Source organism: Vipera ursinii, assembly GCF_947247035.1.
Source record: "Vipera ursinii genome assembly, chromosome: 2".
NCBI lineage: Eukaryota > Metazoa > Chordata > Lepidosauria > Squamata > Viperidae > Vipera > Vipera ursinii.
The window spans coordinates 19,666,635-19,694,585 of NC_139513.1; the positions used below are offsets into that span (position 1 = coordinate 19,666,635).

At 45.6% G+C, this 27,951-nt stretch overlaps 1 protein-coding gene across 2 annotated transcripts; it reads right to left on the reverse strand.

The window, feature by feature from the left end:
* Positions 1-1,414: 1,414 nt before the first annotated feature.
* Positions 1,415-27,951, reverse strand: AIF1 (allograft inflammatory factor 1). Of its 2 annotated transcripts, none has more exons than XM_083352643.1 (6): positions 27,742-27,951; positions 23,650-23,711; positions 16,764-16,830; positions 8,514-8,555; positions 3,714-3,876; positions 1,415-2,006 (listed from the first exon to the last, which is right to left on the reverse strand). In XM_083352643.1, the coding sequence occupies exons 1-6, from the start codon at positions 27,752-27,754 to the stop codon at positions 1,922-1,924; spliced, it is 432 nt and encodes a 143-aa protein (XP_083208769.1). In that variant the 5' UTR covers positions 27,755-27,951; the 3' UTR covers positions 1,415-1,921. The 2 variants fall into 2 exon arrangements, with proteins under 2 accessions (XP_083208769.1, XP_083208768.1); XM_083352642.1 differs by lacking the exon at positions 27,742-27,951 and adding an exon at positions 27,046-27,249.

Below are 27,951 nucleotides of genomic sequence, written 5' to 3' on the forward strand. Positions count from 1 at the left end.
AACCAGTGGAACAACCTGCCTCCAGAAGCGGTGAATGCTCCAACACTGGAGGTTTTTAAGAAGAGACTGGACAGCCATTTGCCTGAAATGGTATAGGGTTTCCTGCCTGAGCAGGTGGTTAGACTAGATGACCTCCAAGGTCCCTTCCAACAACTACTACTACTACTACTACTTCTACTTCTTCTTCTTCTTCTTCTTCTTCTTCTTCTTCTTCTTCTTCTTCTTCTTCTTCTTCTTCTTCTTCTTCTCCTCATTATTATTTATTATTATTATTATTATTATTATTATTATTATTATTATTATTATTATTATTATTATTATTATTATTACCACCATCACCACCACCACCACCACCACCACCACAATTGAACCTGAAATTTGGCCATAAGTTGTTGACATTATTAAGTGGGTCACTGGGTGACCTGACTTGATTTTATGACCATTTTTAGCAAATCACCATGGTCATTAAGCAATTCACATGGTGCCAAGTGAACTGTGTGCTCGTTAAGCGAGCGCAGCATAGCCAGTGTCTTAAGCAGGTCACCGTATGACCTGACTTGATTTTATGACCATTTTAAACAAGTCCCCACGGAGTCACTAAGCCACTGAGAAGTGAAATGTTTTCAAGGAAAAAAACCAAGAAAGTCCAGTTGTCTTTTGGAAAAAGCACCTTTGGGACAGCCACGACCTGAGTGATTGAGAATCTAACAGAATAACACAGCTGGAAGGGACCTTAGAGGTCTTCTACCCCAAACTTTGCTCAGTCGGGACACCCTATACCAGGGGTCCCCAATCCCGGGTCTGTGGACCGGCAGCGGGCTGTGGCATGCCAGAAACCAAGCCACACAAACAAGCGAAGCCCCATCCACAGGGTGCAGGCAGCATGCAAAACCGCCCTTCCTTCCAGTCCAAGGGAAAACCTCTGTCCACGGAACCAGTCCCTGGGGTCCCCCAAAGGTTGGGGGCTGCTGCCCTGAACCCTTCCAGACAAAGTGGCTGTCCAATCTCTTCTTAAAAACCTCCAGAGGAGCACCCACAAATTTTGGAGGTTCCACCAATTAATTATTCTCACTGACAGGAAATGTCGCCTTAGTTTTAGGTTGATTCTCTCCATGATCCAGATGTCTCCATAGATGTCTGGTGTAATTTTGAACTGGTCGTAAATCAAGGTCTACCTGGACTTGGAACTTGCTGTTGTGTTGGGGGGGGGGAGGGAAATAAAAGTTTAACAAATGTGTCACAGGTACCAGGCTGGGAAAGACTCTGATGAATTAGCCAGGAAGTAAAAGTTTATTCCCCTGGCATCAGAATGGGGAACTTAGCCCAATAAAAAGAGAAAAGATCAGACTCCTAGGAGAGAAAGGAACAAAGCTTTGCTTTGGCGGAAGAGAATAAAAAGACAATGTCAGAGACATTATTTATTTTTTAAAATGTGCAATAATTGCATTTGCCTCCACACCCCGCCCCCCACTTCCAGGCCTTTGCTGGTACAGGCAGTCCTTAACTTAATGACCAGAACTGAGCCCCAAATTTCTGTTGCTATGCGAGACATTTTTGTTAAGCAAATTTGGCAGTTGGTCAGTTAGTAACATAGTTGTTAAGTGAATCTGGCTTCCCCGTTGACTTTGCTCGTCGGAAGGTCACAAAAGGAGATCGCGTGACCCCGGGACACTGCAACCGTCATAAATACGAGTCAGTTGCCAAGCCTCTGAATTTCGATCACGTGACCGTGGGGATTCTGCAACTGTTGTTAAGTGTGAAAGACGATCCTAGGCCACTTGTTTCATTCAGTGCCATTGTAACTTCGAACGGTCACTAAATGAACTGTTGGAAGTCGAGGACTACCTGTATAGTCTCTGTGTGTGTGCGGGTGTGAGTGTGATAATATGTGAGTCTTCTTTCTTCTCTTCTTGGGGGATGGTTAAGGAAGCTCTCCCACCGTTTTCTTTGGAGCAGGACCAGTTGGAAGCTCTTCCTTCTCTCTCATTTTCTCGTACATTAGAATTCTGCAGCGAGGCAGGAAAAAAAAAAGAATTTACAGAAGATCCTTTTCATTTTCCCCGAGTTTATTTATTTATTTATTTATTTATTAATTTAATTTGTATACCGCCCTTCTCCCGAAGGACTCAGGGCGGTGAACAGGGCAATACATAAAAACAAGATACAAAAATTAAAAATTATTAAAAAGTAATTAAACAGTGCCCATAATAAATTACCGGTAATACAGATTAACAGTTAAAATCCATTTATAAAATCCAACCCCGTCCCATCAGGCCAGGCCAGCTTGTTCAAAGAGATGGGTTTTAAGATCGCGCCGGAAGGAGCGGAGATCAGGCGCCATCCGGAGCTCGACTGGAAGATGATTCCATAAATCCGGTGCGCCCACAGAGAACGCCCTCCCCCTGGGGGCCACCAGTCGGCATTCTTTGACCGGTGGCACCCTGAGGAGGCCCTCTCTGTGGGAGCGTACTGGGCGGAGGGAAGTTGACGCCGGCCGCAGGTGCTCCCCAAGTTAATGTCTTTTCCTCTTCGAAACTTGGTTGTTACAACTTTATTACAAAAGGAATAATATTGGTGTGTGTGTGTGTGTGTGTGTGAAATAGCTAGAATCAGAGAATCCTTGCTACCCTGTTCAACTTGGAGATCTATACGCAGATCTCTAACTTCTGCAGAGACTTGTTTTTAAACTTGCTCTACTTTTTTTGCCAGTCCAAATGCTTAGCCTGGTAGAAATCAGGACAGCTTGAGAAAGGTCTGGGCCTCTCTCGAAGTTGCTGGACTACAACTCCCATCAGTCCTAGCCATGATGATCCGCAGCGAGTTGTAGTTTAACAAAAAATTGAAATCCCTAGGTTGATGAGTTTCTCATCTAAATAGTTTATGTAGTCGGTCTAAAACAGAACATTGGGGAACTCCACTGCTTACTTCTGTTGTGATTCAGGGTCAGCCTGTGGGTTCGGCAGTTGGGTCGGACGATTCAGAGGAGGAGGAGGGGGGTGTTGGAGAGGTTGCTGAGGGTGTTGGAGAGCTTGCTGATGAGAGCCCTCAGCCAGGCCCCTCCCACCTGGTTACGACGTAGACCCAGCTGTGTGAGCCTGACAGCGTGGATGAAGATGACCCACAGCTGGCCCTGTTCAAGGACGCCCGACACAGGAGGCAGTCAATCAGGAGTAAACAGAGGAAGGCAATGGGGCACCTCGGAAGGAGGCAGAGAGAAGCCACGCCCTGAACTGTTTAAAAGGGGAATGCGTGGGAGGGCTGGTTTGCTGAAGGCAACCGTTTGAATAGCTCCTGTTTCATGGTTTGTGTTTGCTCTCTTTGCTCTGTTTATGTTTTTATGTTAATAAATTTGGCAGGCTTAGTTCCAGCCTCTTGCCTTCTTGTAAAAGGGGTTGTCCCTGCCTTTTCTGCAGGGCCGGTAGCAAGCTGGTACAGAACAACTTCCCTCTGTGTTGATGTAGGTTCATTAAGGACTACACATTTTCAGTTTGTCAGCCAGTTACGAATGCATCTGGTGGTGATGCTGTCTATCTCACATTTTTCTAACTTAGTAAGAAGTAAGTTTGCAGTCCACCTTGTCAAATTCCTTTCTGAAATCCAAGTACACTATGTCCACAGCACTTCTCTGCTTCACCTATGTCATATTGTGAATCGCCCAGAGTTACCTTATGATAAAAATGAGTGGTTAATGCATTTAATAAATAAATACTTGCATTTTAAGGATAGCTGATCGCTTTCCCAGCATCACAGCGACAAAGTCACGGTAATTGATGGTTTCTCTCATCCCTCCTGTGGCGTCAGTGATCATTTTTTTCAGTTCTAGGTGGGTCTTGGCTGCACCCAACTTTTCCAACATCCGCTTCAGAGCCATGATATCTTGAGGGAACAGGAGGAACAAGAATGCACCACGATAAAAAGAAAGATAAAAGGCATACAAAATGCACCAGCTTCTAAGAATATAGGATAAGGGGTAGGGTAGAGTAGGGTAGGATAGGATAGGATTAGGGTGGGATAGGGTAGGGTAGAATAGGTTAGGATAGGATAGGATTAGAATAGGATAGGGGAGGATAGGATTAGGGTAGGGTAGGATAGGATAGGATTAGGGTAGGATAGGGTAGGGTAGGGTAGAATAGGTTAGGATACGATTAGGATAGGATAGGGTAGGATAGGATTAGGGGAGGATTGGGTAGGATAGGATAGGATTAGGGGAGGATAGGGAAGGGAAGGGCAGGGAAGGGAAGGGTACGGTAGGGTAGGGTAGGGTACAATTTATTTGGCCAAGTATGATTAGACATACAAGGAACTTCTCCAGTGCATAAGCTCTCAATGTACATACAAAGCAACAGAGTAAAAATAATAATCAATGACACCAATAAGGAGATAGTAGAGAAGATGAAAAGGATAATAATAATAATAATAATAATAATACTACAGCCATACAACATGGGTGAATATAGTTAGCCATAAGACGGTACTGTGGGGATTAGGTGTTCATCAGAGTGAGGGCATGAGAGGAAAAAAAAACTATTCTTGTGTCTGGTTGTTTTGGGATGCAATATAGCAGTGTCCCGAGGGAAGGAGTTAAAATAATTTATGTCTAGGACTATGGTTTACAGTATGTCCATGACTATGGTGATCCACCTAACGGCCACAGCAAAGAAAGTCATAAAATTGGGTCAGACATGTGACAATCCACTTAACCATCAGCAAGACTTGGAAGGGTGAGGAAAATTCCCAGGGATGACTCACACCCTGGTCGGTACCTTTTTACTCTCCTACCATCAGGTAGGAGATACAGGAGTATAGCCAGCTGTACCAACAGGCTGAAGAACAGCTTTTATCCATGGGCTGTCAGGCTCCTGAATGGGAAACAACTTTATGTATGATTGACTTGCAAGGCCGGTGTGTTGTGTGCAATTAGCTCACATGGTGTAACAAGATGGCGGGTTTGTTGTCACTGTGGGTTGGGGTGGTGGTGGGCAGGAAGGGAGGCTCAGCCGATCTCAATGCATACATGTTGTACTTTGACAAGGTTTGTTCGTTCATTCATTCATTCATTCATTCATTCATTCATTCATACATACATACATTCATTCACACTGTAATTCTGGGCTCAGTTAGGTCATAACTAGCTGAGGATTACCTGTAAAGGTTAGAAGAATTGGTTGAACTAATATACAAGCTCCACCTAGATCAGGGGTGTCAAACTGCTGGCCCATAGGCTAGATGCATCACACGGAAGCTGTGTCCACCTCCCCTCCCTAGCTCCGGCAAGGGGAAAAAAGTTGCGATACATCGCGACACATCGCCGGACACGGCGAGTTTGACACCCCTGACCTAGATGAATTGAGTCCAAAAGGCAGCCCTCTGGTTTCCCAGCACAGCTTGTGTTTTCAAACGTTTTCATCCAAATGAGATCTTTTTTTAAAAAATGGCAAATTAAGCTTCAACTCTCACGAATCGGTAAAGGGTGACTAGACCAGAAGGCAAGGAAGAACTGCTTTAGTTAATTTCCGGGGTGGTGAACACTTACTAGGGAAGCTATTTATTCAGTACACACTGGAGAATGAAGTCAGTGAAATGAACATATATTTGTTTAGTGGCCATAGTTACAATGACACTGGGGGGAAAAAAGGGACTTATGACTGGTTTTCACACTTAACGGCCATTGCAGCATCCCCAGGGTTCGCGTGATCAAAATTAAAACATTCGGCAACTGGCCTGCACCTCTGATGGTTGCAGTGTCCCAGGGTCACCACCTGTAACCCTCTGACTTTTATAATGATAAAATGGCATAATAATATTGGTTGATATGGTAGATTCCTGGCTGCTCTTTCGCTTTGTTTCTACACCTGGCCAGAGTCGTTGGATATGAGAAGGGTGGCAAATAAAATAAAATAAAATAAAATAAAATAATAATAAAATAAAATAAAATAAAATAAAATAATAAAATAAAATAAAATAAAATAATAAAATAAAAATAAAATAAAATAATAAAATAAAATAAAATAAAATAAAATAAAATAAAATAAAATAAAATAATAAAATAATATAAAATAAAATAAATATAGCTGCATGAGGAATGCCCCATGCCACCCCCCTCTTTCTCTCTCTCTCTCTCTCTCTCTCTCTCTCTCTCTCTCTCTCTCTCTCTCTCTCTCTCCCTCTCCCTCCCTCTCTCTCTCTCTCTCTCTGTGTATGTGTGTGTACATAGGGATATGAATGTATGTTTCTAGACTACTGCATCCAGTTTTGGTCACCACGATGTACAAAAGATGTTGAGACTCTAGAAAGGGTACAGAGAAGAGCAACAAAGATGATTGGGGGACTGGAGGCTAAAACATATAGGGAACGGTTGCTGGAATTGGGTATGTGTAGTTTAACGAAGAGAAGAGTGAGGGGTGACATGATAGCAGTGTTCCAATATCTCAGGGGCTACCACAAAGAAGAGGGAGCCAAGCTATTCTTCAAAGCATCTGAAGGCAGGACAAGAAGCAACGGATGGAAACTAGTCAAGGAGAGAAGCAACCTAGAACTAAGGAGAAACTTCCTGACAGTTACAACAATTAACCAGTGGAACAACTGCCTCCAGAGGTTGTGAATGCTCCAACACTGGAAGTTTTTAAGAAGAGACAGGACAGCCATTTGTCCGAAATGGTATAGGGTTTCCTGCCTGAGCAGGGGGTTGGACTAGATGACCTCCAAGGTCCCTTCTGACATTATTATTATTATTATTATTATTATTATTATTATTATTATTATTATTATTATTATTATTATTATTATTATTATTATATCTGTGACACTGTGTCTTCTCCTTTAAAAATGGCCTCTCTACAAATAGCTACGTATAACTGGTATGTATAGCTATATTATTCCACTTCAGATAAATCTGTTAATCTCACCTTTTCTTCAGAAGTTACAAAGGGCTTATAGGAGGTGTTCCTTTCATTTTAGCCCTCTAATAATGGCTCTGTGAAATTAGCTCCAAAATCATTCAATTTTCCATGGGTGACAGACAGTGGATTTAAATCTGGGTCTCCCCAGTCTTAAACCAGCATTTTAAGCACTGCACTGCACTGCACTCATGCACAAATTTATGAACACTTAATATTTTGACATGGTATTTTTCTTTCAGGCCTTTCCATTTTTTTTGCCTTGTTAATCTTAATAGTCTCAACTTCTGATATGATTATTATTTTTTTACTGATTTTAATTCTTTGGCTTTTATTTTGTTACATTTGTATACTTGTCTTGCAGACTTTTGTAGTTTAAACAATTTGGCTTTTGAAAGCAAGATGTTTTGTTTCTTTAGTTTTTTTCTCTTGAATGATATTATTTTTAATTGTATGATGCTCGCAGACTCTCCATGTGTGTGTGTGTGTGTGTGTGTGTGTGTGTGTGTGTATAATATTGCTAGAAAAAATTGTCATGAATACAAACATGGAAGTTATTAGGAATCAAGCTTCACACGGAGGAAGCATTATTTTACTGTGGTATTTTATTAGTAATTGGAACAATCAATAAAGCAGGATAATTGATGATTTTATTCTTTTAAATTTTTTAAATAAACTTTATTGGAAGTTTGAAACAATAAAAACTAACAAGAAGTAATATTTAGAATGAAAATAGAGGGAAAAAAGAAAAAGAATAAAGACAAGAATGCAGTAATGAAAGAAAGGAAAAATTATAAAAAAATGACTTTCAATATTTTTTTTCAGCAGATAAGTATAAATATAAGAACCCATTCTTTTAAAATTGTGATAGAAATGGATTTGATCCAACCCATATTTCCTGAATAAAGATTTGGATTAGAATACAGTTTCCTTTCTAATTGTACACCTCCAGATTTAGTAACCAAGGGCCTCATTCAAATAGCAGACCAACATGCCTATTCATATGTATATTTTAATGATTTTAGAAATGTTTACTTTGAGAGCACATATATTTGGCTTTAAATATTCTAAACTGAAGATGCAAGGGCTGTTTTTACAAAACAGCAGATTGATGCAGAAATAATATCGAATGGAAATTGCAAAGATTGACCAGTTCGTTTTTACACTTAAATTCTAAATCCATATTTTTATGGATAATGTGTCAATTTCATTTTAAAAACTGTGATTAACTTTAAATATGTTGGCTGAGAGCTGGAGGAGTTGTTGGGAGTGTAGGAGGTAAAACAATCTTAGCATATTTCTGTGTGATTATTTATGGTCTGTATTATTGTCGGAGAAGAAAGATTATGGATGCTTAGGAGCAGAGCCTAATGCTGGGAAAGATTGAGGGCAAGAGAAGAATGGGACAACAGAGAATGAGGTGGCTGGATGGAGTCACTGAAGCAGTAGGCGTGAGCTTAAATGGACTCCAAAAGATGGTATTGGACAGGAAGGCTTGGGGGAACGTTGTCCATGGGGTCACAATGGGTTGGACATGACCGCAACTAACAACAACAAAAAAATAGAAAAATATTTCTGCGCCCATTTGTGGGAATCTCATCTACCAATAACACTTACCTATATCACCTTGTGCGTTGAGATCAAATTCCATGTACTTCTCTGCAAAAGAAAGCAGGTTAGCAGAACATTTTAAGTTTATCGAATCCACCATAAGTTCCAACAGCAACTGCTCAGATGATCCTCTGAAGCCGAGATCCAGTCTTCAGATTTAGTTGTATACCCGCACATATATTTAGAGATTTAATCCTCTCTCGTGCTAATTTGACTCTTCTGTGTTTGGATGCGCTAGGACACAGGTCTGCAACCCGTGGCTCCGGAGCCGCATGCGGCTCTTTCAGCCATCTCCTGCGGCTCCCAGTCCTCTGCCATGTGCAGTCCAAAAAAAAAAGGTGAGACTAAAAAAGTTCAACCAATCAATTCAAATATGCAGGGTAGGTGCATATCTTGCCTTGGTTCCACTCTTCAGTCAAACCCTGTTCTGCGCATGCGTGCATGTACGTGCATGTGCACACATTTTTTGCGGCTCCCAGTTTTTCCCTTTTGTGAGGGAACTGGTTCCGAGTGGCTCTTTCACTGTTTCAGGTTGCTGACCCCTGCGCTAGGAAGAGGGATCACGAATCAATGTAATCCTATCTATCTATCAGCCATCTTTCTATCTATGATTTAACTCCTCTTAATACCATAACGGGGCCTAGAGAGCTGTTGGAGGTCTAGCCGATCCAAACCCGACCGGTTGCGGTTAAGAACCTATATTAGGTCTTATCTCGCAGCGATGAGGGTGGCGAGGTGTAATTACTTCTCCACCCTCATCGCGTCCGCAGATAATCGCCCGGCCGCCCTGTTTAGGGTGACTCGCTCACTTCTTAATCAGGAGATGAGGGAGGATTCCTTGCAGGGTCGTGCCGAGGAATTTAGTCATCATCTGTCGGATAAAATCGCTCGGATTCGGACCGGTTTGGACTCCAACTGGGCAGAGTCTGGCGATCAGGACACAGGCGGTCTTGTCAATGTTACCTGGGAAGAGTTTGATTCTGTGACCCCTGATGAAGTGGACAGGATTATGGGGAGGCTGAGCTCCTCCACATGTTTGTTGGACCCGTGCCCTTCCTGGCTGGTTTATGCAGCTAGGGAGAGGACACGAGGCTGGCTCCAGGCGGTTATATCTGCTTCCTTGAGTGAGGGTTATTTCCCCACCGTCTTGAAGGAGGCGGTGGTGAGACCTCTCCTCAAGAAGCCTGCCTTGGACCCAGCTGTATTGAACAACTTTCGTCCAGTCTCCAACCTTCGCTTTCTTGCGAAGGTTGTCGAGAGTGTGGTGGCGCATCAGCTCCCTCTGGTCCTGGATGAAGCGGATTATTTGGACCCCTACCAATCGGGTTTCAGGCCCGGGTACAGCACGGAGACAGCATTGGTCGCTCTGGTGAATGATCTCTGGAGGGCTCGGGATAGGGGATATTCCTCTGTCCTAGTCCTATTAGACCTCTCGGCGGCTTTCGATACCATCGACCATGGTATCTTGCTGCGGCGTCTCAGGGGATTGGGAGTGGGAGGCACAGTTCTTCAGTGGTTCTCCTCCTATCTCCTGGGACGCTCGCAGTCGGTGTTGGCAGGGGGGCAGAGATCGGCCCCTAGGTCTCTCGTTTGTGGAGTTCCTCAGGGGTCGGTTCTCTCGCCTCTCCTGTTCAACATCTACATGAAACCGCTGGGTGAGATCATTCGTGGTTTTGGAGTTGGGTATCATCAATATGCCGATGATACCCAACTTTTCTTTTCGACCCCAAACCACCCCAGTGATGCCCTCGCTGTGATGTCCCGTTGCCTGGAGGCGGTTCGGGTCTGGATGGGGAGGAACAGACTTCAACTCAATCCTGACAAGACTGAGTGGCTGTACATCCCGGCATTCCGGGACATTCAAAATGTTCCATCTCTTTCTATGGGGGGTGAGCTCTTACCCCCCATGGATAGGGCTCGCAACTTGGGAGTCCTCCTAGATTCACGGCTTACCCTGGAAGATCATATAGTGGCCGTGACTAGGGGGGCTTTCGCCCAGGTTCGCCTGGTGCGCCAGTTGCGGCCCTATCTGGACCGGGATGCCCTGTGTACGGTCACTCATGCGCTCGTGACCTCTCGCCTTGACTACTGTAATGCTCTCTACATGGGGCTTCCCTTGAAGACCACTCGGAGGCTCCAACTGGTACAGAATGCAGCCGCGAGAGTTGTCTTGGGAGTTTCCCGGTACTCCCATGTTACACCTTTGCTCCGCGAGCTGCATTGGCTACCAGTTGTCTTCCGGGTGAGGTTCAAGGTCTTGGTTATGATCTTTAAGTCCTTACATGGCATGGGTCCGGGTTACCTCAGGGACCACCTGCTGCCGGCGTCAACTTCCCTCCGCCCAGTACGTGCCCACAGAGAGGGCCTCCTCAGGGTGCCTCCGGTCAGGGAATGCCGACTGGTGGCCCCCAGGGGGAGGGCCTTCTCTGTGGGCGCTCCGGCATTATGGAACCAACTGCCGGTGGAGCTCCGGATGACATCAGACCTCCGAACCTTCCGTTGCGGCCTGAAGACCCACTTATTTGAATTAGCTGGTCTGGCCTGATGGGGGATTATGGGTTTTTAAATTGGTGTTTTTAGTATTGTATTATTGTTTTTTAACTGGGCACTGGTTTAATTTCCTTTTAACTTTTGTATCGTTATTTATATATGCCCTGTGAACCGCCCTGAGTCCCTAGGGAGAAGGGCGGTATACAAATCAAATAAAACAAAAACAAACATAAACATAAACATAATACAGCAGCATGATATTGAATAAATGGAACTTTGGCGTAATATGAAGATGTAGGGTTAAAAGAAAGGAGTAGCCATAAAGGATAAGGAAAGAGATCCATTGATATACCAAACAAAAAGGGGAACAACCCGTACAATTGATTTGAGAATTCCTGATTAACTTAAAGATGCTTTTTAAAAATGCATCCAGATATGAATCATGCACTGCATACAGGTAGTCCTTGACTTATGACCACAATTGAATCCAAATTTTTTGTTGCTAAGTGAGACATTTGTTAGGTGGTCTTGCCCCATTTTACAACTTTTCTTGCCACTCTGGTTAAGTGGATCGCTGCAGTTTTGTTAAGATAGTGACACGGTTGTTAAGTGAATCTGGCTTTCCCATTGACTTTGCTTCTCAGGGGAACATGGCCCCAGGACACCGCAACGGTCATAACTATGAGTCAGTTGCCAAATGTCTGAATTTTGATCACGTGACCAAGGTCAATGGTCGTAAGTGTTGAAAAACGGTCATAAGTCACTTTTTTTCAGCGCCGCTGTAACTTTGAATGGTCACCAAAAGAAAAGTTGTAAGTTGAGGACTACCTGTAGTTGTTACTCAGTGTGCAAATCAGACAACTAAAGGTCCTTGGGATTATCCTCTTTCCCCCCCAAAAATCCCTCAAATGAAGAAAATAAAACCGTTCTCTCCTCACCTCCTAAATTAGGCGAATGAAGATTGAAAAAACTTTCAGGACATGGAGTGCTGCTTGTTGGAATGCAACAATCTCCATTCAAGTTGTTTATGCAACACCTGGATTGGCTTGACATTCCTGATTATTATTTATTATTATTATTTCAGCACCTGAGCTGCTTTATTTCAGGATCAGATGCCAGGAATTGCTTCTGGGTTGAGGAAGAAAGGCTGGGGAGTTGGAGATGGGCCATTTCTCCCTCGAAATAACCTAGTTCCTGAGCATCAGCTGTGCTGGCAGGTCCTTTAATGGGCAGGTCGGCTTGCCAGCTTTTCATCTCCCCCTCCGAAGGCCGGGCAAAGCCAGCAGGGCTGAATATGGATAAGATCCTGGTAATTTCCTCCTCTGTTTTGGCAGGGAAGCTACACTGGCCTGAAAATTGCGGTTCCCCATAGGTTCCTCTTATTCTATCTCTAGAACGAGGATTGTGGAGCTGTTGTCCTTGCATGAGAGAAGCTACGTTCTCCAAAAGCCCAGAGATAATGGGCAGAGAAACAGAGAAGGATCTACCTGGCAGACAGTTGGCAGTGGAAGAAGGAAGCAGGCAAACAAGGAGAACAATGAAGGTTGAGATTGGCATGGTTGGAAGTGGCAGTAGGCCATTCATTACTGTTAAGGCTTGGGAGTAGCTAACCATGGATAAATTATTATTATTATTATTTATTAAATTTATATGCTGCCCTTCTCCCTAAGGACTCAGGGCGGCTCACAACAATAAAAAATTAAAAAAACATAGAATACAAAGATTAAAAAAGAATTAAACAATAAATAAGGAAATAAAGGACAATTTAAACCAATAAAAACCAAATTTAAAAACCATGATCAGTCCAGGCCCGCTTGTTGGAACAACCAGGTCTTCAGGTCACGGTGGGAGGACCGAAGGTCAGGGGCCGTCCGCAGCTCCGGAGGCAGTTCATTCCAGAGGGTCGGCGCGCCCACAGAGAAGGCTCTCCCCCGGGGGTTGCCAGCCGGCATTGCCTGGCCGATGGCACCCTGAGGAGGCCGACTCTGTGGGAGCGAACTGGGCGATGGGAGGTTGACATTGGCAGCAGGTGGTCTCGCAAGTAAATGTAGTTTGACCCCTCTTTCTAATCCTCTCATCATCTAAGACAGGGGCCTTCAACCTGGCTGAGGAATTCTGGGAGTTTAATTTAATTTAATTTAATTTAATAACATTTATATACCGCCCTTCTCCCTGAGGACTCAGGGCGGTTCACAGGGCAGAATAAAAAAACCAATACAAACATTAAAAACAGATTAAACAATTGCCCTAGTTAAAAACAATATAAATACAACGCTAAAAACCCCCAGAAAAATTAAAAAACAAAAGATAAAACAACCCCAACACTCCCCCTCAGGCTAGGCCGGCTTGTACAAACAAAAATGTCTTGAGATCGCGGCGAAAGGAGCGAAGATCGGGCGCCATCCGGAGCTCAACCGGTAGCTGATTCCACAGCTCCGGAGCGCCCACAGAGAAGGATCTCCCCCTGGGGGCCACCAATCGACATTCTCTGATCGGTGGCACCCTGAGGAGGCCCTCTCTGTGGGAACGCACAGGGCGCAGGGAGCTTGATGCCGGCAGCAGATGTTCCCTGAGGTACTCCGGCCCCATGCCATGGAGTGCTTTGAATACCGTTACCAGTACCTTGAATCTCACCCGGAAGACAACTGGCAACCAATGCAGCTCACGGAGCAGAGGTGTAACGTGGGAGTATCGGGAGACTCCCAACACCACTCTCGCGGCTGCATTCTGTACCAGTTGGAGCTTCCGAGTGGTCCTCAAGGGCAGCCCCATGTAGAGAGCGTTGCAGTAGTCCAGACGAGAGGACACGAGCGCATGAGTGACCGTGCACAGATCATCCCGGCTAAGATAGGGCCGCAACTGACGCACCAGGCGAACCTGTGCAAAGGCCCCCCTAGTCACGGCTCCTATATGATCTTCCAAGGTGAGCCGTGAATCTAGGAGGACCCCCAAGTTGCGAGCCCTATCTACGGGGGGTAATAATTCACCCCCCATAGTTAGAGGTGGAATGTCCGAATAAACCCGGGATGAAGATATGCAAAGCCACTCAGTCTTGTCGGGGTTGAGCTGGAGTCTGTTCCTCCCCATCCAGACCCGAACCGCCTCCAGGCAACGGGACATCACGTCGAGGGCATCACTGGGGTGGTTTGGGGTCGAAAAGAAAAGTTGGGTATCATCAGCGTACTGATGATACCCAACTCCAAAGCCACGAATGATCTCACCCAGCGGCTTCATGTAGATGTTGAACAGGAGAGGCGAGAGGACCGACCCCTGAGGAACTCCACAAATGAGAGACCTCGCGGTCGACCTCTGCCCCCCTGCCAACACCGACTGCGAACGTCCCAAGAGATAGGAGGAGAACCACCGTAAAACTGTGCCTCCCACTCCCAATCCCCTGAGACGCCGCAGCAAGATACCATGGTCGATGGTATCGAAAGCCGCCGAGAGGTCTAATAGGACTAGGACAGAGGAATGCCCCCTGTCCCGAGCCCTCCAGAGATCATTCACCAGCGCGACCAATGCCGTCTCCGTGCTGTGCCCGGGCCTGAAACCCGATTGGTACGGGTCTAGATAATCCGCTTCATCCAGGACCAGAGGGAGCTGATGCGCCACCACACTCTCAACAACCTTCGCAAGAAAGCGAAGGTTGGAGACAGGACGAAAGTTATTCAATACAGCCGGGTCCAGGGCAGGCTTCTTGAGGAGAGGCCTCACCACCGCCTCCTTCAAGACGGCGGGGAAGATACCCTCACTCAAAGAAGCCGATATAACTGCCTGGAACCAGCTGCGTGTCCTCTCCCGGGCTGCATAAACCAGCCAGGAAGGGCACGGGTCCAATAAACATGTGGTGGTGCTCAGCCTCCCCATGATCCTGTCCACTTCCTCCGGAGTCACAGAATCAAACTCCTCCCAGATGATATCGACAAGACCACCCGTGTCCTGATCGTCAGACTCTGCCCAGTCAGAGTCCAGACCGGTCCGAATCCGAGCGATTTTGTCCGACAGATGTTGGTTAAACTCCTCGGCACGGCCCTGCAAGGGATCCTCCCTCACCTCCTGATTTAGGAGGGAGCGAGTCACCCTAAACAGGGCGGCCGGGCGATTATCTGCGGACGCGATAAGGGTGGCGAAGTGGTTAGACCTCGCCTCCCTTATCGCAGCGAGATAAGACCTAATGTAGGCTCTTAGTCGCAATCGGTCGGATTCGGATCGGCTGGACCTCCAACCGCTCTCTAGGCCCCGTCTCCGACGCTTCATCTCCCGAAGCTCCGCAGAGAACCATGGAGCTCGACGGGATCTGCACCGGGTCAGGGGCCGCAGGGGTACAACTCGGTCAAGAGCCTCAGTGGCCGTCCTTTCCCAGGCTTCCACTAAGGCATCTGCCGAGCTGTGAGCAAGGGAGGCAGGTGGGGACCCCAGAGCTGTCTGGAACCTCTGGGGATCCATTAAGCGTCTGGGGCGGTACCATTTAATTGGTTCCAAACACCCACGGCGGGGGGTGGCAAAACGGAAGACCAGCCGCAGGAGATGATGATCGGTCCATGACAGGGGCATAATAATTGGAGAGCCCCCACCAAGATCATCTAACCACCGTCCAGATAAGAAAACTAGGTCAAGGGTGTGGCCTCCCTCATGAGTCGGTCCCGAAATTACCTGCGTCAGGTCCATGGCCGTCATGGAAGCCATGAACTCCCGGGCCAACTCAGATGATCCTCCCAGCGATGGTAGGTTGAAATCCCCCAAAACTATAAGTTTCGGGAACTCAACCACCAGCGCAGAGAGGACATCGAGCAGCTCAGGCAGGGCTGCTGCTGCATGACTAGGCGAAAGGTACACCAGCAGCAAGCCCAACTGCGCACCAGGGCCGCATCTCAAAAAGAGAGACTCACACCCGACTATCTGAGGAACAGTGGCCTCCCGCGGACACAAGGTCTCCCTTATAACAACAGCCACACCCCCACCCCTACCCTGAGCCCGAGGCCGGTGCAGCACCCGGAAACCTGGTGGGCAAAGATCAACCAGAGGAATCCCGCCCTCTGGGCCCAACCAAGTCTCCGTGATGCAAGCCAGGTCCGCCTGCTCACCCTCGACCAGATCACGAACGAGAGGAGCCTTATTAGCGACGGACCTGGCGTTCAAATACACCAGCCGGAGCTCAGGGGGCTGCACACCCTCACTCCCGGGACCTTGGGGTAGAGCCAGAGGGTCGGAGTGCCTCACCGCTTGTAAGTAGCGGAGAGGCCTTCCCTGAGATCGATACGGCCCTCTGCTCCTCCATCTGCTGCCATTCCCTGATGTCGTGGGAATAGGTAGCCCCACGACCAGCCCTGGAGCCCCGGAGGTGACCGACCCCCGCTCCTCCCCCCAGCGATCTCCATCGGCCCTAGCCAGAACAGCGGTAGTTGGATAGCCCCCCTTATCCAAACAACCAAAAGAACCCTCCCGCCTCCCTAACCCCCTAAAAAATTTTGAAAGAAAAATAATCAGGGGCCTCTTATTAGGTCTACGTCGAAGGCCCCTACCCGTGCCCAGCCAACTCTCAGGGTCCCAATAAATGGGCCCTTCCTCGAGGTTATAATCGGCTGGCAAGGCGGGTCGCACCCAGGAGGGGGGAGCACCCCTGAGGTCCACAAGTCATAAAAGGGCCAGGTCTGAAGGGCCACCCCTGCTTTAAGAAATTTGGAGTAGATCTGTTCTACTCTGTTAAACTGCAATGCCCCATTCCACCCTTTCCATTATTTCAAGTCCGTCACCAAGGTCACTCACTTTTAAATAGTTCTAGTTTTTCAGCGAGGTCTTCATCTGTGCTGTATTTTGGGCTCTCCAAGAATTCCTGTAGAAGTGGGGAGGGGGAAACGGGGGAGGAGTTCAGAATGGGAAAAGCAAGGATTACATCCCAACAGAAAGTAAACAGGCAGTCTGAGGGTGAGAATAGCATTCCAAATGTCCTAATGGGGAAATAGTGGCCCATCTTAAGACCCATCCAGTATTTGAGGGGCCACCAGAAAGAGGAGGGGATCATCAACTTATTTTCCAGAGCACCAGAGGGCAGGGCAAGAAACAATGTATGGAAACCAATCAAGGAGAGAAGCAACCTGGAATTAAGGAGAAATTTCCTAAGTGAAGTCAATTAACCAGTGGAAAAAGCTTTGCCTTCAAATGTTGTGGGTGCTTCATCACTGGAGGTTTTTAAGAAGAGCCTAGACCAGGGGTAGCCAACCTCGGCTCTTTTATGACTTGTGGACTTCAACTCCCAGAATTCCTGAGCCAGCCATGCTGGCTCAGGAATTCTGGGAGTTGAAGTCCAGGAGTCATAAAAGAGCCGAGGTTGCCTACCCCTGGCCTAGACAGCCACCTGTCTGAAATGGTATGGGTTCTCCTGCTTGAGCAAGGGGTTGGATTAGAAGACCTCCAAGGTCCCTTTGAGCTCTATTCCCATTGATTGAACCTGTTAGGACCATTAAGACCCAATTCCATTCATACTTAGTTGGGAGTCATTTTGATTGAACTCTGAATAGTACTCTGATTCAGTGTTCCTCAACCTTGCTAGCTTTAAGCTGTGCGGACTTCAACTCCCAGCATGCTGGCTGGGAGAATTCTGGGAGCTGATGTCCACAAAGCTTAAAGCTGTGAAGACTGAGAAATGCTGGTGGGTTGGCTATGTTTCTTAGGCACGACCACCCTTTTTGCATTCTGAATGAAGTTGAATAAATACTGAGCAAAAATGGAACGTGGCTGAGGGTTGTAGAGTTGTAACCTGAGGGTTTAAATGTGTTTTTCTGCTTCAAAATGGTGTGGATTCATTTTACTCAGATTAAGGCCGAGTGATGGTCTCCTCATCAAAGTTTCTATTAGATTGAAGCCTTTCATATGAAGAAGAAAGATTCACCTTCCGAATTTTCCATGATATCGGGTGTATGTATTTTATTTTTAAATTTATTTTTAAGCAGAATGGGATCATTTTTGACTACATTTTAACCAGGAAAGCTATTATTTGATTCAGTTGAAAATACAGCAAGTGCCTGGTTCTAATTTCAATCAGTTACTTTTCTTGATTTAATTGCAGCAAGATATATTGGAAAGACTTCGGGGTTAAGGCTTAAATTTGATCCTGGTTCCCACGAGAACCCCAATCCTTTGTGAGTACAGTAATTTAAGAATGGCAGATAAAAGACTTTTCGGTTAGAACCTAGGCAGTAAAAAGAATTAATATTTAAGTCAACTGGTCATTAAAAATTCTTTTGAAGTTTTGCGAGGCTTCAGGAAGAATTTAGATTGCCTAAAAATTGTCAGTCGCAATCTGTCCAATTAAAACATTGTTGATATTCCAATGCAGCTAGCTGCATTGCCAGCAGCTGAAATTACTGACTGTGTTAAGAAAGGTCTTGGTCGTGTTTAAATGTATAGGGGAGGGTCATCTGGGACAGGGATGTGTGTTATGTGTAGGACAACTCGCTGTGGCCAACTCACCAGGGGATAAGAGTTACACTAATATTGAAGAAATGGTGGAATAAAATCGCTAAAAAAAGGATGCGAAAGGAAGGATAAAATGAGATGTGAATGACAAAGGTGAAAATATTTTTTTTTAATTACTTTAAATAATGGAATTGAATTGTTGAACTGTCTTAAGATATGCTATCCCACGGTGAGTTGGCCACGGTGAGTTATCCCGTAGCAAGTTGTCCCACTCTGGGGACAAAAAAGTAAAGATGGTCAGTGTGATCTTATAATGAAAGCCTTGGGGCTTGAATCACAGGGTCACAGCTGCCATCTTAAATTTTTGACTCCTTTGAATATAAAATTGCTTTATTACATACATTGAGATGTAACTTGGTCTACTGTATTTTAACTTTAATCTCTCTCTCTCTCTCTCTCTTATCTGTCTGTCCATCTGTCCGTCCATCCATCCATCCATCCATCCATCCATCCATCCATCCATCCATCCAGTGAAGGCAGTACATTAGAACAGGGCTTTTCAACCAGTGGTACGCAACCATCCTAGAAAAGTGGTAGCGGGGGAGGGGAATAAGCTGAACTGGTGGCAGCACCGCACAAGCCTGAGCGAGAGAGGGCTGGAGCTGCAGGGCTGTCGGGGCTCAGCGGAAGCGCCATGCTCCAGCTGGAGCTCGGCACTGATCCTGGCGCTTCTGCTGAGCCCAGAAGAAGCGCCGATCAGCTGGAATGTTGCAGCATCCCCAGGGTCTTGTGATTTACATCCAGATGCTTGGCAACTGATTCATATTTATGACGGTCACAGTGTCCCAGGATCATGTGAAATGACCAAAACCTGCTGCAACCACCCAGCAGATGGGGGGAATAAAAACCAAACACCCCCCACCCCAACCCCACTGTCAATCCTCAACAGAAATGCACACAACAGACAGGAGGAAGAGCACCGCCGGGCAGGCAGGCAGGTGTTTTGCTCAGCTGTGGCTTGGGGGGCACTTTTTTCAGTGTCGTTGTAACTTCGAACAGTCACTAAGCGAACTGTTGTAAGTCGAGGACTGCCTGTACTTCATCACTTTTTTCCTTTTTTGGGGGTGGGGGGGGGTCATCAAGTTTTAGACACCTTGCTAGGCGACTGGTGGTACTCGGATGTTGCCATATCCTAAAAGTGGTACAATGGGTGAAAAGGTTGAAAAGCCCTGCAATAGAAGTTCTGTCAGTATTGAAGGCAGCAAAGAATCTAATAAGACAATCTCTCTGAAATGATGACCCAACCGCTCACGGGTTGTCTGATACTGTAATCTAATTTAGCAGTAGGGGGCAGCTAAACTATAGGGTTAGGTAGTATTTTGGACCAGACACAAACGAGAATTTCAACAGTGTTGGCTGGTTGCTTTCACAATACAGTTATGGTTTATATAACAACTTTGAGGTGAAAAAACCCAGCCTGCTTTTTAAAAATGTAACATATCTTCCAGAAAATTCAGATGTACAGCGGGAGACTCAACTGCCTCCCTTATACAATCAGGAGGAGTTAACAGAGGCATAAAACCAAGATCATGTGAAGTGTTAGTACCACTTTATAATGCCTCGGTAGGACCACACTTGAAACATTGCATCCATTTTTGGTCGCCACAACATAAAAAACATTGAGATTCTAGAAAGACTGCAGAGAAGAGCAACAAAGATGACTAGGAGACTGAAGATTAAAACACACTAAGAATGGTTGCAGGAATTGAGTATGTCTAGTTTAATGAAAAAGAAGTTGTGGGCGCTCCAACACTGGAGGTTTTTAAGAAGAGATGAGATTTTTCAGAAATGGTGTAGGGTCTCCTGGTTAAGCAGGGGGTTGGACTAGAAGACCTTCAAGATCCCTTCCAACTCTGTTATTCTGAGTTTCATAGTTTTCCAGCTAACAAATTTTATTGCAAGGCAAGCTTTTGTGATCTAAGCTTGTAAGCCGCCCTGAGTCTTCGGAGAAGGGCGGGATATAAATGGAATTAAAATAAAAATAAAATAAAAAAATTTCACCCGGTGACATGGAGCGACTAGACCAGGGGTCTTCAATCTCTGGCCTTTTATGACTTGTGGACTTCAACTCCCAGAATTCCTCAGCCAGCATGCCTGGCTGAGGAATTCTGGGAGTTGAAGTCCACAAGTCATAAAAGAGCCGAGTTTGAAGACCCCTGGACTAGACTCATGTGGGAATGGAAGACAGAAAATAACCATCTTAGACATCTGTCAATAGACAAAACCGCCTAGATTTACATTACATTACATTATTTAATTTATTTCCTGACTCCAGCAATCACCTTCAATCTAGCCTCACATGATTGCTTATCCCTTTCTGTGGTGAGATTTGGTTTTATTGCTATCATATATCCTCGAAAATAAAAATTTACTTATTTATTTTATGGAAAAATGTTGCAGTTGAAGAGTCAGTCTTTCTAACGCTGGAGAAAGACATCTCATAGAGACCTAGGCCTAAACAGTGGCGTAGCGTGGGTTGTCAGCACTTGGGGCAAGGCAAGTAATTTGCGCTCCCTAACCCGCTGGGCAGCCGCTGCACTGTCCCTCCCCCAGATAGTCCCTCGCTCTCTCTCCGCACCGCACCGCACGCCTGGCACCCCCCCTCCACAGTGGGCGGCGACCCGGCAGCTCGGATCGGATTCGCACAGCCAGCACTGCAGTGAGAGAGAGTGAGTGAGCCAGGCAGGGGCAGAGAGCTGCGAGTGCGAGCGCGCCCCCCAGATGTTGCGCCCGGTGCGGCCGGCCCCCCCTGCACCCCCCACGCTATGCCACTGGGCCTAAATACATCTTTTTTTGCAGGTTTTCACTCTAATCTTTGTCACCAAAAAAGTTAAACAGTATGTCTGTCTTTCCCTCCCATGTCTTCCTGTCCAATTGTCCATATCCTCCTTTGCCTGTTCAGATATCTGTTAGCTCTAGTCCAGGGGTGCCAAACTGCTGGCCCGCAGGCTGGATGCCTCTTAGTGAAACTGCACCCACCCCATTGCCAGTGATGGGGGAAAAAGTCGGCATACGTCGCAACACGTCACATGACGTTGTGAGTTTGACACCCCTGCTCTAGTCTCATTTCTAGCTGCAAAACCAACTTTGTCCCAAAGATGATTTTTCAAAAGGCGGCTGGACTTTCTTTTTCCTGGAAGACGTTTCGCTTCTCATCCGAGAAGCTTCAGTCAGAACTGAAGAAGCTCCTCGGACGAGAAGCGAAATGTCTTCCAGGAAAAAACAAAGTCCAGTTGCCTTTTGAAAAATTGCCTTTGGGACAACCATGTTCTGGATGACTGAGAATCTCCACAGGCAAAACCAACTTGTTATTCGCCAACTTATCCCAGTTTAAATCCTCCATCGTTCTGACTTGTTGTAAAAGCTGTTGTCAGATTTCTCCTGATTCTCAGCTCCCACAGACTACTGTAACACAGCTCTTCTCCTACAATGTTGTTAACCTTACAGAAAATCTTCAGTCGTATTCATACTGTAAAATGAAATCGGGTAATGACATGATGGTTGATAAAGATCTTTATATGCTGATCATTGTGGTTTGCAGAAATTGAGACTTTGGCAACAGAGTTTCTTGGTTGGTAATCTGTTATTTGAATCTCTCTGCTCATGTATTTACTAATGGGATTATTTCACCAGTAATTGAAATGCAACATGAGACCTAAGGATGACCTTCGTTTCCCCTATGTTTTAATCCAATGCTGCAACTTTTGGCATAAGATAACTGGATGGAATCCACAGCCTCTGGTTTGCTAAAATTTAGAAAATAGGTTATCTCCAGATTATATTATGTGTGACTGTGTGCCAATAAATGAATATAGAACAGAGATGAGAATCTGTACCTGAGGTTGCTGAAGCAATATAGCTTTATGGTAAATATTCAGATATACAATAAATTGGAGTAAGTCAAATAGAGTGCCGATTGGCAAAAAGCTTTTGATACTGGTAGATGTAGGCAAAAAACTAATCTTTGTTTATTGATTGGAACTTCTTAATTATCATCCTGTTTAGTGGAAAAGAACAGTTCAATATGTATCACCTGGATAAAACAGAGTGTTAAAAGATAGATGAAAATAATCTTAAATTTGTGGGGAAGAACTAATGTAATAAAAATGAATTTTGCATCAAGACTGATACGTATTTATTTGGGGATCAGAATCTGTTTGGACTGGGCCAAAGTCTTCCAGGCAGCTTGAGTGGCTGGCTGAGGGGATTAGAACCCAGGTCTTTTTACTCCTAGTTCAACACCTTCACCACTAGACCTTGGGCCAGTCCCCTGTCTCAGGCCAAGAATCACTTTCATGACTAAGGATAGACTTGAAGCCTTTGTTAATCAAGGATAAAGGTAAAAAGTAAAGGTTCCCCCGCACATGCGTGCTAGTCGTTTCCGACTCTAGGGGCCAGAGCTCATCTCCGTTTCAAAACCGAAGAGCCAGCGTTTGTCCAAGGACGTCTCCGTGGTCATGTGGCCGGCATGATTAAATGCCAAAGGCGCATGGAACGCTGTTACCTTCCCACTGTAGTGGTCCCTATTTTTCTACTTGCATTTTTACGTGCTTTCGAACTGCTAGGTTGGCAGAAGCTGGGACGAGTAACAGGCGCTCACTCTGCTACGTGGCACTCAACACGCCAAACTGCCGACCTTCTGATCGACGAGCTCAGCGTCCTAACCCAGTGAGCCACTGCATCCCTTTAACCAAGGCTATTCCTCAGTTAACTTTGTTTCCTAGGTTCACATACAGGTAAGCATCTCTCACGAGGCTCAAAAATGGTGTTTCTCAACCTTGGCACCTTTAAGATGTGTGGGCATGCTGGCTGAGGAATTCCGGGAGTTGAAGTCCACACATCATAAAGTTGTCAAGGTTGAGAAACACTGCTCAAAAATGATTTGTTTATGTATCCAGGTGCAGGCATCTGCATAGCAGCAGCCACCAGGGGGCGTTGGCCTGGATGGTTTTGGCGGGAAACCCAGTTTCAGCGGGAAACCTAGGGCCGACCCCATTGGCTAGCCGCCTACCTGGCCAGGTATATAAGGAGGCCAGGTAGCCCTTGTTCTCAAGTACGTTCCCCCCCCAATAAAGAGCTGAACACGTACTCCGGCTGGCGTCTCTTCCTTGCGTCAGGCCCACTACATTACAGATTGGTCGACAGTGTGTGGTGTTAACACAGCTCTGAGTCTTACCTTGTTGATGGAATCTAACAGTTCCTCCTGCTGGACCTTCAACGCCCGAAAGGCCTTTCCTCCTAAGGGAGGGAGAAAATATTAACAGCCATGCAAAGTTGTCCGTGTATCTCTCCTTTCCTTCCCTCATGTTCCTCTGTACTTTATCCAGTATTTACAGTTCCTCTTTTAGTTGCAGTTTCTTGATGAGAAAGGAGATGAGAAGTTCCTTTGCTTGGGTTTTGGTTTGCTGTAAATCTTGGGCAATCAAAGAGGAACTAAACCAAATATTCTGACTCTGTGTTTTTCTGTCGCTCTTCTCCACCCCCTCACCCCCCCCCCATGGCAAAGAGGAAAAGCGAAAGCTGAAAAGCAGCTACTGGTAGTCCTCGACTTACGAACACAATTTAGCCCCAAATCTTTTGTTGTTAAGGGAGACATTTGTCATGTGAGTTTTTCCACACTTTATGACATTTCTTGCCACAGCTGTTAAGTGAATCACCGTAGTTCTTAGTAACTCGGTTGTTAAGTGAACCTGGCTTCCCCCTTGACTTTGCTTGTCAGAAGATCGCAAAAGGGGATCACATGACCCCGGGACACAGCAAGCGTCATACATATGAACCGGTTGCCAAGCATCTGAATTTTCATCACATAACCATGGGGTTGCTGCAAAGGTTCTGACTGTGAAAAATAGTCATAAGTCACTTTATTCAGTGCCATGGTAACTTTGAATGGTCACTAAACGAGCTGTTGTAAGTCAAGGATCACCTATAAAAGACTACGGCTACGGTGGAAATCTGACATTGCAAAGTTGGCCAGGGAAGGAAAGATTCAGGTCTTGCCAAAAAATAATGTATCAGCTTAAAGGCTTTTTGTGTGTGGTAAGAATGGCAGACTTCCACATTCACAAGTAATTTGTGTTGTTTTGAAATATCTGCCCATAATAAGAAAGGAGGTAGTGGTGACTGGCATGTCCGTCAGTCCTTAGAGGTAGCCCAGAGAAGCACCAACCATGAGTGCTCACACTACCTTCGTTGTGAGATTAGATTAACAGAATCTTGCCAGTTTGAAAGTACATCTTCTTCCCCTTTATCTTTATAATCCAAGAGACGAAGGAAGGTCTTCTTCTGAAACAGAATGGGACAACTCGCTGCAGCCAACTCTACACAGGACAATTCGCCGTGGGACAATTCAACTTAATCATTTAAAATTATTTTAAAAATTATTTTAACTTCTGTCATTCACATTTAATTTTGTCCCTCCTTTTGCATCCTTTCTTTAATTATTCCATTCCACCATTTCTTCATTATCAGTGTAACTCTTGTCCTGCGGTGAGTTTTTTTTGTAACTGTTGTCCTGCGGTGAGTTTTTTTTTAATCCCATTTCTATCCCGCCCTTCACCGAAGACTCAGGGTGGCTTACAATTTAAAGCACAAATCAATGTGCTTAGCAATAGCCTTCATTCTATGTACATGCCTGCTTATTAGGGCTTTGTCCCCCCCAAGCGGCATTATTACAAAGTCAGCTTATTGCCCCCAACAATCTGGGTCCTCATTTTACCTGCCTTGGAAGGACGGAAGGCTGAGTCAACCTTGAGCCTGGTGGGATGCGAACCTGCACTAATTGCAGGCAACTGGTGTTAGTTAAGGAGGCATTAGCCCACTGCTTCACCAAGGCTCTTGAGTTGTCCCAGGGCAAGTTGTCCTATGACGAGTTGGCAGCAGACGAGTTGGCCATAGCAAGTTGGCTGTGATGAGTTGTCCTAGAACTCTTCTGAAATGTTTGCCACACCCATGCTGCTTCTCTGGGCTCAGCTGCCTCTTATCTGATTGCTGCCTAGTCTGCTCCTCCTCCTCCTCCTCCTCCTCCTCCTCCTCCTCCTCCTCCTCCTCCTCCTCCTCCTCCTCCTCCTCCTCTTCTTCTTCTTCTTCTTCTTCTTCTTCTTCTTCTTCTTCTTCTTCTTCTTCTTCTTCTTCTTCTTCTTCTTCTACCTTCTGTTAAGCAGAGTCAATGGGGAAGCCAAGTTCACTTAACAACCGTGTTACTATCTTAACACCTGCAGTGATTCACTTAACAACTGTGGCCAGAAAAGTCATAAAATGGTGCAAAACTTGCTAAGCAAGCGTCTCATGTAGCAACAGAAATTTTGGGCTCAACTGTGGTCAAACGTCAAGGACTACCGATACCTATCACTCCTGCCTTGAGATGATATGCTGAAAAGCAAAATAAAAGAGGCCCTTTCTTTCTTTCTTCCTTCCTTCCTTCCTTCCTTCCTTCCTTCCTTCCTTCCTTCCTTCCTTCCTTCCTTCCTTCCACTCCACTCCACTCCACTCCATTAAACTGAGGCCCTCTGCATGGACTTCTTCAAGGAAGGGTAATCTCATGTCAAGTCATCCTGAGCAAATTATGGAAGTGCTGACTTTGATGGTTTATAACTTGAATGTGAACTTAAATGCTGACCATTGGATTATTTGTTTTATTTTTAGTTTAGCTCAATATCATTTAGATTCAAAATGATTTAAATTCAAGTTTGTGTGATCGGCATGATGACCTGTGGATGCACATGACATCAACGGGGCCACTGCTGTTATTTTTTTTTCCTTTTCACTGTGTCAAACCCCTTTCAGATCATCGCCTGCTTTAGGGCAGGACATTCATTTTCAGCAATTGCCCCACTAAAATTTGGGGATACGTTCAAAGGAAACTTTGAGCCTCCAGAAGGAAACTTGGGGGGAAAAAAACACGACCTCTTTAGGGTGATGGCTTGGCTATCCACCCCATATAAACAATAAATGAGAGAAGGCAAAAGCTAGGAAGAGTTTTGCGCTAAGGCAGAAACAGAAATTACAGACACCTAATTAAAGAGCAACCCAATCAAGATATCTAAAAATAAGTCAATATGTGCAAAATTAAGCTTCATTCCTCTCCTTGACCCACCTTCTCCTTTTGATAGAGCATGCTTGCTGGCCTGCCACCCAACAGACAGTGCTGGAATACTTGAGCCCCCATGATTGTAAGGCTTCCTGTTTCCAAGACTACCCAAAAAAGTCAAGTTGACAGCCGCAACAGTGCCATTGAAGTTCTGTCGACTGACATGTTGACTTTTTTGACCACATCCTGCAGATCCCCCTGCTTCCTGCTTTTCAAGCTGGAACTGTCGCTGTGCCTCGGTCGGGAGGCCTCAAGCTGTATATTTTTCTAAGAGGATGTCACTGCCAGCTTATCAGCTGAGTTCCCAGGAAAGATCCAAAGATTTATAATAAACCTGGAAGGGAGGGCTTCTAGTCAAACCCCCTGCTCAAGCAGGAGACCCTATACAATTTGAGATAAGGGGCTGTCCAGTCTCTTAAAAACCTCCATTGATGGAGCACCCACAACTTCTGGAGGCAAGCCCTTCCACTAGATGATTGTTCTCACTGTTAGGAAGTTTCTCTTCAGTTCTAGGTTGCTTCTCTCCATGATGAATTTTCATCCATTGTTTCTTGTCTTGCCCTCTGGTGCTTTGGAAAATAAGTTGACGCTCCCTCTTCTTTGTGGCAGCCCCTCAAGTACAGGAACACTGCTGCCATGTCACTCCTAGTCCTTCTTTTCTCTAGAGTAGCCAGTGCTTTTTTTTGTAAAAGAAAAAGGTGCCGGAACTCACACATGTCATACAACCCGCCTTGCCTACCCTACAATATTCCATCCAAAAAAGGTGCCGGAACTCCGTTCTGAGCGTTCTATGAGAAAAAAAGCCCTGAGAGTAGCCATACCCAAATCTTGCAACCGCTCTTCAACTTGTAAGCCCATGCTTGCAAAAATATCCGTTCATCAGATCAAGGAGTTGATAAGAAACTCCAGCCCTTGCTCAGCTAAAGTTCTGCGGGCCAGTTGGGTGCCCTCCTTAGCCCTTAGGGTATTCTGTTAGTCTCCTTTCACAACCCAAAGTTGTTTTCTCCCGTGGTTCTACCCGGCAAAGCCTATCCAAATCCTCTTTCTGCCCCGTTTACGGTGTCTTTCACTCCTTCCCTTTCCCCTTGGTCCCTCTGGTTCTCTTGCTGTTAATAATTTCCCAACGCTAGTCTCTTTCTCAACTTTTAAGTTGAAAAAGACACATTCCCAAACAGCTGTTACCTTGCGGATTCATCGGCTCACTTGTGCCTTTGCCTTGTCTTCCAAAGGGTCCCCTGGATTCCCACACACGGCTCTGCTCTGCTCAGCACTGCCACTCCGCTCTGCTGTCTCCTACTCGATTGTCCTCTTTGGATAGACAGCACGGTCTGCATGCATGTATGTGTGAAGTGGCCACTTCCTTTTTTTTCTGCTCAGAGAAACCACAGTTCA